The sequence below is a fragment of the Elephantulus edwardii genome, unplaced genomic scaffold (genome assembly GCF_000299155.1).
Source record: "Elephantulus edwardii isolate Elephantulus edwardi_28Jun2011 unplaced genomic scaffold, EleEdw1.0 scaffold00001, whole genome shotgun sequence".
In the NCBI taxonomy this organism is placed as follows: Eukaryota; Metazoa; Chordata; class Mammalia; order Macroscelidea; family Macroscelididae; genus Elephantulus; species Elephantulus edwardii.
In genome coordinates this window covers 16034389-16047132 of record NW_006399751.1, presented here as the reverse complement: position 1 = coordinate 16047132, position 12744 = coordinate 16034389, and the positions used below count along the sequence as shown (strand labels likewise).

Sequence of the window (12744 nt, the reverse complement as noted above, 5' to 3'; positions counted from 1 at the left end):
AGTGTGCAGTCAAGAACTTTGCCAAATTACTAGGGAGCAATGATATCAGTTTGAGAACTAAGGTGCGCCTAATTCAGATCATAGTCTTTTCAATCCCTTACTATGATGGACAGTGAGTAAAGATGCAAAAAGGACCAATGGTTTTGAGCTGTGGTGTTGCAGAAGAATACTGAATATCCCATGGACTGTCATAAGGACAAACATGTATGTCCTGGAGAAAGTACAGTCAGAGTGCTCCTTGGAGGTAAAGGTGACACAGCTTCATCTCACACACTTTGGGCATGTTTTAAGGAGAGGCTATCACTTGAAAAGAAACCTCATGCTTGTAAAGGTGGAGGGTCGGCAAAGGAGAGGAAACCCCTCAGATGGACTGACACACCGACTGCAGCAATGGGCTCAAGTATGTCAGATATTGAGAGTGGCACAGGACAGGACAAGGTTCATATCAGCTGCTATAAGGCCACTATGAGCCGTACCCGACCCGATGAAAGCTAACAACAACCACAACAACCAACGAACTTATCATTATAAAAGTGAGCTCTGTGGCATAACGGTAGAGAGTTGTGCTGCTAACCTAAAGTTAATACCTCTCTGGTAGTTCGAATCCATCACCAGCCTCTCAGGAGAAAGATGAGCGATCTCTTCTCCTGCAATTCACAGCCTCCACATTCCTGCATAGCTGCCAGAAGGTCAATTCTGAGTCTATTCTGGCTCAAAGGCAATGAGAGAGTGAGTGCCTACTATTAAAAATAATGAAAGAAAGGGACACCTTTAATGGCAGTTCAAAGTAACGGCTTTTAATTTTTCTTTAATAACTTCTCATATTACTGAAATTTTATATGCTTGAATAAATATATTCCTGTAATAGGTTTCCACTTAATGGAATCTTACTCTGTGTTTTAGGGTTTAATAGGTACTATCGTTAACTATAAGGCAGTCCAATAGTGGCACAGTCAATAATCAAAAGGCTTCTCATCTCTAGTGGTTTGAATCTACCAGCTTCTCAGGGGAAGAAAGATGGGCTGCCTTGTCTCATTGAGATTTACAGTTTTAATAGCCCAGCGGTGGGTCACTATCATCTGGAATTTCCTTGATGGCACTGAGCTTGAGATTTTTGGGGGGTGGGGTGGAGGAGGTGGTATCATTAACTACCAGTTTCTACACATATTCTCCCTAGAAATCACAATACCGAGCTCAGCAATTCATGAAAAAAACTTGAGAATGTAATTTTTCTATATTAAAAGAGAACATCTGGAAGTGGTCCAGTAAATGCAGATAATGCAATATAGCATTTATTTATTCCTTCTTCTTTTTCCACAGAAATTCATCAGGTATTTACCATGGTCTCAATAATATTAGTGGCAAATAAAAGCCGCCTCCTTCTGAAATAAAAATGGATGAGATGTTTCTGGACAACATTTACTATATATAAGCATCTCTGTCTCTCGTGGTTGACTGTGGTTCAAATCCACCAGCAGTTCCACAAGCGTAAGATGGGAAATCTCCTCTTGTGTGTTTTGCTGCCTTTAAAAACCCAATGGAGGGTCAGCTATGGGTTCTGATTTGACAGTACTCAATATCAAGATTTAGGAATAAATAATACATCATCTCATAGCTAATACCTAAGATACTTGCAGCTAATTTCTGATTCCTAATAAGTAGACTTCTATGACTGGCAGCACCATGTCCCAGACTACCTCACTAACCCTTTGTAAAGACAAAGCTTCTACCATTTTCTGATATTAAAAATAATAGTAATGGTGCATTCTAAAGGCAAATAAAATCCTTAAATTAATAGAGACTTTTAATTAATCTTTCTGCTTCCTGAAAAGAAATAATTTAACAATAATTATAGATATGTTGTTGTTGTAAGGTGCCATCGAGTCAAGTATGACTCATAGTGACACTATGAAAAAAGATCTGGACCCTGCTCTATCCAGCACCATCCTCACACTTCCTGACCCACAGGGCCCACTGCTGCAGTGACCATGTCAATCCAGCTGTTTGAGGGGATTTCTACCCAAGGATATAGAAAAATGTATTTAAAGTAACCATGCTGATGTATGCAATCACTTTGATATGTGCAGTCAAGGCAATGGATGTGGTCAAGTTGATTTCAACTCTTAGCAAACCTATAAGATAGAGTAGAACTAGCCCATTGGGGTTTCCTAAGCTCTGATCCCCTCTGTGGGACAAAGACGTGACAGTCTGCTTCCATAAAGCTTCACAGCCTTGGAAACCCCAAGAGGCAGATCTACTCTGTCCTTTATGGCTGCCATGAGTCAGAATCAAGTTGTCAGCAGTGGGTCTTGTTTTGTTTGGTACATGATATACATGTTTATTTTTAACTTTTTATTGTGATTTGGGTAAAACTTTACAGAACAAATTGGTTTCCCATTCATCAATTCATATACTTTTTTGTATTTATGCACTATGTTGTTGTTGTTAGGTGCCATGGAGTCGAGTATGACTCATAATGACCCTATGAACAACCAATCTGAACACTGTCCTATCCAGTGCCATCCCCACAATCTCTGACACACTCAAGCCCATCGCTATAGTCACTGTGTAAGCCACCTGGTTGAGAGTGTTCCTTTGTTGCCCCTCCACCTTCCCAAGCATGATGTCCCTCTTCAAGGAATAACCACTTCTAGCAATATATCAGAAGTACGTGAAACCAAGCTTTATCTTTGTTGCCTCCAAAGAACACTCTGGGTGCACGTTTTCCCAAGACACATTTGATCTTTTGGCAGTCCACAGAATCTTCAGCACTCTTCTCAAACACCACATTTCAAAGACATCATTTCTTCTTCTATCATACATTTATTTATTTCAAAATATTTGAGCATTCTTTAATTCTAATTTTCTGAAGCAATAAATTTCCACACTTTGAGCTACCCAAGCCATGTCTGATTCATAGCAACCTTACAGGACAGAAAAGAATTGTTCCAGAGGGTTTTCAAGGCTGTGAATCTTATGAAAGCACTGTCATACTCTTTTCCCACTAATTGGCTCGTAGGTTCAAAATGACCCCACAATAAGCAGCTGAGAGCTTAAGCAGTACACCACCAGAGCTACGTTGCATAAACATATACATCTGGACAAAGGATTCCAAAGTAACATTCAGAAATAATTTGTACATTTTTGCATATTCAAGTTTACAACTCACATATAGTTACTTACGTTCCATAAAATAAGGTCCAGGCTCAATTCTCCACACAATTTGTCCTTTTTGTGTTCCAGTCACACCCCTGTTTTTAGAATCCCAGAAGTTGGCTGGAGAATTCTCATCTGGAAAAACAAGCAGACAAAAAATTCTTATCTTAAGAATAACCTAGTGCTTATTCATTCATGAATTCTTTTTAGAACTTGTCTTTCCTTAGCTCAAAGACTAACACAAACTAAGAGAAATGGAAAAGAGCACTACAGAGAAAAAGTGGTAAGTCCTCCCTGTGCACATATATGGTCAATATTGTTGTGCATCAGTCTAGTCTGAAGAGTCTTTGAGAAAAACACTTGGAGTGTTTCATATTAATAAACACATTGCTTACTGACTACTTTTCAGTAGATAATGACCATGTTTGTATTTGCTTGTCTTTATATGGAAAAAATATTTCAGAGAGGGAGCAAGAGGATGTCATTTCTGGACACAGACAGATGGGTTGGTCAATTATATCTGAAAGACAGAAAAGCACAAAAGAGAACACTCCTGCAACTTCAGCTCTAAGCATATTTACATGGACCATGGGCAAGCTCCCTGCTACCAAAGTCTTTATAAAAAGGAAAGGACAAATAATACAAAACCAGGAGAAAATTCAAAATTTTATACATATGATATTTGTTTATGAAACTAAGTCAACACATGGCACAGACTGAAAAGGTCAACATACCGAAGACCCAGTCAGGTGATATCAGCTAGGCGTCTTTGAAATAAGATCTGAGACAGGAGATATTAAACTAAAAGAAGGGAAGAGAGTATTTACTTTTAGGCCATTTTGTGGAAGGACAGAATGAATAATGACATGAAAAAGTAGGCTTAAGAGGAGTATTTCCCAAACTTTCTAATGCCAAGGCACACAGAAAATGTAACATTAATATGGCACAAGGAGATACATGGAGAACCTATCTTAAATTACAATTTAAGATAGTTCTACATTAGAAAGGTGCATGTTGTTGATGTTGTTAGGTGCCAACAAGCTGAGTGTGACTCATGGAATCCTATGAACAACTGATAAGAACCCTGCCCTATCCTGTGTCATCTTCATCATCTCTGATATATGTAAGCCTACTGCCACAGTCACTGTGTCAATCCATTTCATTCTCTTCGCTGACTCTCCACCTTTCCAGTGTGACATCCTTCTCAAAGGCATAGCCTTTTGCATCCAAGGAGCACTCTGACTGTACTTTCTTCAAGACATACATATATAATTGCTCTTTTGGAAGTCATGGGATATTCAGTTCTCTTTATCATCACTCAAAGCCCCTGTTCCTTCTTCTGTCATCCTTATTCATTGTCCAGCTCTCAGACATGTAGTAACTGAAATGACCATGGCCTGAATCAGGTACACCTTAGTCTTCAAGTTGATATCATTCCTCTTCATTAATGTGGAGAGATCTCTGACAGTAGAATTTCCCAGTACAATGTATCTCATGATCTCTTTACTGCTGACACCAACAGTGTTGATTGTGGGTCCAAGTAAGATGAAGTAGTTGACAATTTCAATCTTTTCTTCATCTACCATGATGCTGTTTATTGATCCAATGGTGAGAATTTTTGGTTTCTTTACATTGAGATATAATCCATATTGAAGGCTGTGGTTTTTTTATCTTCTGCAGAAAGTGCTTCAAGTCCTTGCTTTCAGCAAGTTGTACCATCTGCATAACACAGGCTGTTGTTGAGTCTTTCCCCAATCTTGATGTCATATTCTTCTTCACACAGTTCAGTTTCTCAAATGATTTGCTCAGCATACAGATTGAATGGGTATGGAGGGAAGACACAATGCTGACACACACCTTTTCAAATTTTAAATTATGCAATATTCTCTTACTCGGTTTGGACAACAGTCTTTTGGTCTAAGTAAAGGTTTTGCATGAGCAAAATCAAGTATTCTGGGATTCCCATCTTTCTCAATGTTAGTCATAATTTGTTATGATCTATATGCATATTTCTAAAGAATCAAGAGGTTCGAATCCACCAGATGCTCTGCTGGAGAAGGAGGGACAATCTCCTCCTGTACCAATCAGATGCAATTTGACAGTGGTTGTTGTTGTTAAGTGCCATCGAGTTATAGGAGACTCATAGCAACCCAATGAACGAAAGTCCTCGACATTTGTATGCGTGACTTTCATCCTTTCTCCATGTTCATAGGGTTTCCGGAGGCAAGCTATTTATGGAAGTGGATGCCACTCCTGCTTCCAGATTTGACGGTACACACAGAAAAAGAACAAATTAAAAAAAAAAAAGAATCAAAAGAGGACAGAGTGAAAGTGGTTAGTCTCTGTGCTCATTTACGATCAATATCGCTATGGTTCAGTCTATCCTAAAGAGGTTTTAGGATACACACGTAGAGCTATCCTTTGGTAGCCCTGCAACTCTAAGCCAGGCATTAAGGTGCCCATCATTCCTTTGCTTCACTATTTCCTAGACATACAACCCTGCTGGCTGAAACTGAGAAGGACCTGAAGCACTGGCTGCAGAGGGTCAAGGACTGCAGTCTCCAACATAGATTGAGGCTCAATGTCAAGAAGACAAAGATTCTCACCACTGGACCAATTGGCAGCATCAGGATGGATGGTGAAGAGATTGAGATTGTACACAGCTTTAGTTTGCTTCGCTCCACAGTCAACAGTCTTGGCACTAGTAGCCAGGAAATTAAAAGATGCATTGCCATGGGAAAGTCTGCTGTTAGGGACCTCTCCAAAGTATTGAAGAGCAATGGTGTCTCTCTGGAGACTAAGGTGCGTCTGATAGAGGCCATGGTCTTTGCAATCACTTGTTATGAATCAGAGAGTTGGACAATGACCAAGGAGGATAGAAGGAGAATTGATGCCTTTGAGCTGTGGTGCCGGAGAAGAGTATTGAGAATACCATGGACTGCTAGGAAAACAGATTTGTCCTGGAAAGGGTTAAACCAGGTGGCTCCTTGGAGGCAAGGATTCTGAGGCTCCATCTAACATACTTTGGACATGTTGTGAGGAGAGACTGGTCCTTGGAGAAGGACATCATGCTTGGGAGGGTGGAGGGATGGCGCAGGAGGGGAAGGCCCTCTATGAGGTGGATTGATTCAGTGACTGGGATAATCGGGATGGGAGTGTCAGAGACAGTGCGATTGGCACAGGACAGAGCAGAGTTTAGGGCTGTTGTACATAGGGTCGCTATGAGTCGCAAGCAACTCGACAGCACATAACAATAACAACAACAACAACATCTTTTCCCTTCTATGGCTCATCTTCTGGTTTCCATGAATGGTTATTAGAAAGAACAAACAAATGATATTTTCCATTTCTTTCTGATAAAATCAGGATTAATTACATTAACCTACAAACGACTGGAGAATAATTTTTAAAAAAAAAAAACACCATAGAAAAGAATATAAATGCAAAACTTAATCTTTAAAAATTCTCTTTCTCTGTAATTCAGGATCAGATATATCATATATAACCAAATATTCAGATTTGGAAATGTTTTTATGACTATATTGTATTTCCAAATTTAGATGCAGGTATGAGAGGGGAAAAAATCAGGGACAAAAAAGTTTTCAGAGCCCTCATCTTTCTTTCAACCTGGGGAATCTGAGAAGAAATGAGAAATTTTATGAAGAAAATGCTATGTGACAGACTGTGGAAAAGCAGTGAAAAAAATTATTATACATTTTCTTTCACATTAAAGTAATTCTATCTTCTGTCTACAATTTCTAAATTACAAATGAAATAAAGATTGGAATTGATTCTCAGTTACTTTTTGGATACAACCAGAACATAACTATGTCCTGACATTCACTCTTTATCCTGAGTAAATAATATGACAATCTGGACTATATGAAGATGTGCCATCCGGCTCAATCAGGAAGAAGACTCAACAGCAATGTGATTATATAAAATGAAGGAGATTTGAAGCAGCACTTATTGATGAAGCTCAAAGACAACAGCGTTCAATATGGATTGCAATCAATATAAATAAAAATTATTCCTCACAACTGAAACAACAAAGAACCTCAAGGTAAATGTGGAAATGACTGAAGTTGTCAAAAATTTTCCTTTTATTTGGATTCACAACTAGCTTTCATAGATGTAGCTCTCAGAGGCAAGGATGATGAAACCTCATCCCATTTACTCTGGGCATATTTTCAGGAGCAATCACTCCTTGGAAAGACATCATGCTGGACAAGGCAGAAGGTCAATGGAAGAAAGGATGACCCTCACCAAGATTTCACACAGTGGTTACCACAATGGGCTGAATTTAGCAGGGCAGACAGCATGAGGGTGGAACAAGATAGTGCAAGGTTCAGGTCTGCTGTCCCTAGGTTCACAGAGCTGTAGTTGACCTGATGATCTAACAGCAACAGCTGAGCTGGTAATCAACTTTGCTTACATCTTACAGCTGGTCTCACTGGCTTACCCGATATGAACAGTTTCTGATTAAGAACCTTTAAAACTCTTAAATTCCTTCTTGACAAAGATCTTAAGGAGATTTTAGAGTGAAATCTTCAGCTCTCCCCACCCAGGCTGAGTATTTACCTGCATCGAGTGTGTTGCCATGTTGTTGTTCTGTGCCATGAATCAACTATGACTCATAGCAACAACCAACAGATCCAGCCTTGCCCTATCCTGTGCCATCCTCACAATCTCCAACATACTCAAGCCCATTGTTACAGTCACCATGTCAATCCATCTTGTTGCGAGTCTTCCTTTCTCTCTCTCACCTCCCACCATGATTTCTTTCTCCAAGGACTGGACACTTTTGACAATATACCCAAAATATGTGAGATGGAGGTTTACCAGAACAGAAACAAAATTCTTTGATACTTCAAGTAGAAAAATACTCAAGGTCTGTATTTTATTTAGTTCTTCTAAAAATTTATTTAAAAATCTCATTATGAAAGCAAAATAAGGCATGTACATTAGTTTTATCCAATTTCATGATTAAAGTATCAGCAGGAACTAGGTATTCTTTGTAGAATCTGAGGCTTAAACATTTCCAGAATCTTTGTCAAGCAGAATTTGCTGTTGGCACATAATATTTTACATCACATTTTCCTCCTACAATTATGCTTTCCTGATAATAAGAACGTAAATCCAAGATCTTTTAAAGAGTCAGATACGGCCAGTGTTCGGAAGCTAGGTAAACACCGTAGCAGAAGATATAAAATCAAACCTTTCAAGAACATTCTATGCCAATGACCCTAAAATGCTTCAATCTTATACCATGAACATTATACAATGCATATACAAGACTGACATTTTAGAAAAGATCCTAAACAACTTGTATGAGAAAACAGAGTAAATAGCTTTTTCCTAATGGTCCATTGTTTGAAGCAAGGTGATAATAATCTAAAGACAGCTGGAAAAGACAACTTACCCCAAAGACAAAAAGAAAATGGCAATTATAGAAGTTATACAGAAAGAAAATCATTGACACTTAGTTCAAGAAAATATTTATTATCACTTCTTACCTGCTTTCTTTCTTCATGATGTCCTTGATATCATCCCACAACTCATCTGGTCTTCTATCACTGGTGTTCAATGCCTCAAACCTATTCCTAAGATTATTATGAAATTCTGATGGCACTGATTCAAGATTATATCTTGGTTCCCATGGGCTTATTTTCATTTTCTTCAGCCTCAACTTGAACTTGTATATGAGTAATTCATGATCTGACCCACAGTCTGCCCCTGGACTAGTTTTGACTGCTAATACTGAGTTTCTCTAACAATTTTTTCCACAAATGTAATCAGTCTGATTCCTATGCAGCCCATCAGGTGAAATCCACATGTAAAGTCGTCTTTTGTATCTTTTAGAAAAAGTATTTGCAAATAATAATGCATTGTAAATACAGAATACAATCATTCTATTTCCACCCTTATTTCTATCACCAAGCCCATATTTTCCAACTACTGTTTCTTCTTGATTGTTTCCTACTTTTGCATTCCTGTTCCAATTATCATTAACACATCCTGAGTACTGCTTGGATTGGAACTGGAAATGGAGTGTGTCAGTATATGGGAGTGTGGAATATTCTATCTCCATACCTGTTCAACAGATATGCTGAGCAAATTATCCGAGAAGCTGGACTCTATGAAAAGGAATGTGGCATCAGGATTAGAGGAAGACTCATCAATAACCTGTGTTATGCAGATGACCTAATTTTACTTGCTGAAAGTGAGGAGGACTGGAAGCACTTGTTGCAGAAGATCAAGAAATGCAGCCTTCAGTATGGATTGTGTCTCAATATCAAGAAAACAAAGATTCTTACGACTGGTCCAATAGGCAGTGTCATTATGGGTGGAGAGAAGACTGAAACTGTCAACAGCTTCACTTTGCTTGGATCCACAATTTACACCCTTGGTACAAGCAGTCGGGAAATAAGGAGACATATTGCAATGGGAAAATCTGCAGTTAGGGACCTTTCCAAATTACTGAGGTAGTGATTCAGGCCATGGTCTTTCCGATTACTAGCTATGAATCTGAGACCTGGACAATGAACAAGGATGACAGAAAAAGAACTGAGATGTGTTGCTGGAGAAGAGAACTGTACATCCCATGGATGGCCAAGAAAATTAATAGATACATCTTGGAGAGGGTGCAGAGTGCTCTTTGGAGGCAAGAATGATGAGGCTTTGCCTCACATACTTTGGACATATTGCTAGGTGGTGCTATTCTTTGGAAAGGGAGATGATGTTGGGAAGGGTGGAGGGTCAGTGAACGAGAGGAAGATCCTTAACCAGGTGGATTAACAAGGTGACTGCTGCAATGGACTGTTGTGTGTCAGAAAGTGTGAGGATGACGCAAGACAGGACTGGTTCAGATCCTTTTTTCATAGGGTTGCTATGAGTCTCAGTGACACCTAACTGCCACCACCACCACAACAACATTACCTGCTAGGAAATGTTCCCAGTGACAAAGATTCCAAAGAGATTAAAGTAAAAGTCCCTGGAGACAATGGTCTACTGAGGAAGGGAGCCAACAAGCAGACATGCTGAGGCATAATACAATGTTGGATAACAATGCTGTGCCTTGAAAAGACAGCTAAGTGATAGTAAAGAAAAAGAAAGCCAGGTGTAGCATTGAGAGAATGAGAGAGTGCTTTCTGGGTAGACTTGAATGAAGTGAAGGAATAAATTCAACTAGAGATTTGGAGGAAAAGAGGATGCCTAATTTTCTGTGCTATCTTGGGTAGGCAAAGGTTTCCCTTTGTCTAAGTACACATTATTCTAGCAGCTTCATGGAGTAGTTAGATATGATTAAATCAGTGGCCACAGGGTACAGAAGATTCTCTTCCATAATGGAACACAATATAATGTGACACATAATGACCTAAATGCAAGTCTGGTGGGTTAGTGAGAAGGAGTTGTGCTGTCAACCCAAATGCACGTGGTTCAAATCCACCAGCTGTTGATCTTTTGGAGAATGTTGGGCAATCTCCCCCCATGCAATTTACTGCCTTTGAAAAAAAAAAACACTAGAGGTTCAGCTGTGAGATGGTTTCCACTTGAATGTACAAACAAAAATATAATAACTTTATACAAAAATAACTTTACATAATGTAATCTAATGCAATGTAATCTATCAACCAGTTGAGGTCATAACAGTGCAAGGTGGATTCTAAACCTATCATTACTGAGTTATTTAAAAGACAAAAACAAAATAACTCATTGAAGATGAGTCAGACCAGACTGACAGCTGACCCTCCAGTGGGTTCTCAGAGGCTCTAACCTTCACAGGAGGAGCTGCCCATCTTCCTCCCTGGGAGCTCCTGGCGGAGTCAAACAGCCAGAGAAGCGCCACCTTTAGGCTAGCAGTACAATTCTCTAGGGCCTGTGCACCAGAGCTCCCTAAATTATACTCAATCAACTCACAGTCATAGAGCCAGAACCAACTCACAGCTGGACCTCCAGTGGGTTCTCAGAGCTTACAAATCACATGGGAAGAGACTGTCTAGTTTTCTCCCCCAGAGCAGCTGGTGGATTTCAACTGCCTACCTTTAGGTTTGCAGGGAAATTCCTTCCTCACCATGCAACCAGAGCTCTTTCCTGAGTTATAAAACAATAAAATAAACACACATTGAAGAAGACAGGACATGTGAGAATTCTCTATAAGTGAAGGAGCCAAGAATGCCTGGGACTACCGACAGAAAGGAAGAGACAATGCCAAGATCCTGATTTGCACAGGCAACACCCCGAACTATGAGAAAAGAAATTTCTATCCCTTAAAGTCAACGATTTGTGATATTTCCATTATGACAGCATTTGGTAACCAAGTTCTCTAGTGGCTTAGTGGTAAGAAATTGCACTGCCAACCCAAAGGTAGGTAAATCAAATTCAACAGCTACTCCATGGAGAAAAATGAGGCATCTCCTCCCATGTGGTTTACAGCCTCTGCAAACTCACTGAAGGGTCAGCTGTAGGTCAGTGCTAACTTGAGAGAACACTGTAACAACAGCAACAGGGAACCAAGGCAAAACATAAATGCAAAGATTTGGAAAGACAAAGAAGCCCACCATGTACCAAAGAACAACGGAGTGATGCAGCTAGAACAGAGTGAATGAGGCAGAGGCGGGGAGAAGAAGACAAAACCAGAAAGGCAGGCAGAGGCCAGCTTACTGTGTTGTTTCTACTAGACACTGCCAGGTCAGCTCCAGCTCAGGGAGATTTATGTAGAACTGCAGAAAACAGGACCCATTCTTTTTTTTTTCTTTTTTTTTTTCATGTGAGTGTACCGTCAAATCAGGTCTGACTGGTACAGGAGGAGATTGTCCCTTCTTTCCCGGCAGAGCATCTGGCAGATTTGAACCGTGCGCCTCTGGGATTGTAGTTGCAGCTCCTTACCACTAGGCCACCAGAGCTCCCCAGGACCCATTCTTAAACCAGCTTATAGGCTATAACAATAATAAAAATTCTTCAAGAACTTATTATGTACCAAGTACTGTTCTACTGTTTTGCATCTTTAAACTCATTTAAGCTTCTAACAACTGTTGGAGATAAACACTATTATCATGACCCGTCTTACAGATGTGGACACGGAGGCACATTAAGGTTGAGACACTTGCCTAAGAACAGTTAACACATGCAAGGCGAAGTCAGGTTTCCCTCTTCCAGAGACCATTCTTCTCAACAAAACTGCACGATGGTCAAGTGTTTGGATTTCAGTCCGAGGAGGATGGAACAAAAGTCTCTGGGCTATTTTTATCTAGGTTTTTGGTTGGTTTTGTTTTGTTTTATTTCAATCACTCTGGCTGCTGTATGCAGAGCACTTCATAGAGGGGGCACATGTCCAGGCTAAACACCAAACGTTCGAGTCATAACCTGACCAGGACTCTCCTCCCACTTCCATCCTGCCTGTACAGACAAAGCGACAGCAGATAGAAATACCCATTCTGAGGGGAAAAGGCCACAAACTGATTTCAAACTTTTCAGTTCAATGACGCTGTGAGGTGAGTCATCACCTCCCCAAGCCTTTTCCAGGGCAAAACACATCCTATCATTTCATTCACTATGTCCACCTTACTCTTCCCCTCCCTCCCTCCC

General features: G+C 39.9%; 1 protein-coding gene across 1 annotated transcript in view; it reads right to left on the bottom strand.

The window, feature by feature from the left end:
• The window catches only part of HECW2 (HECT, C2 and WW domain containing E3 ubiquitin protein ligase 2), a 328392-nt gene that overhangs the window by 228565 nt on the left and 87083 nt on the right, over positions 1-12744 (bottom strand). The window contains exon 2 of the mRNA XM_006878743.1: positions 3184-3291. Within this exon, the coding sequence (XP_006878805.1) occupies positions 3184-3291 (108 nt within the window). The remainder of the gene's footprint in view (positions 1-3183; positions 3292-12744) is intronic.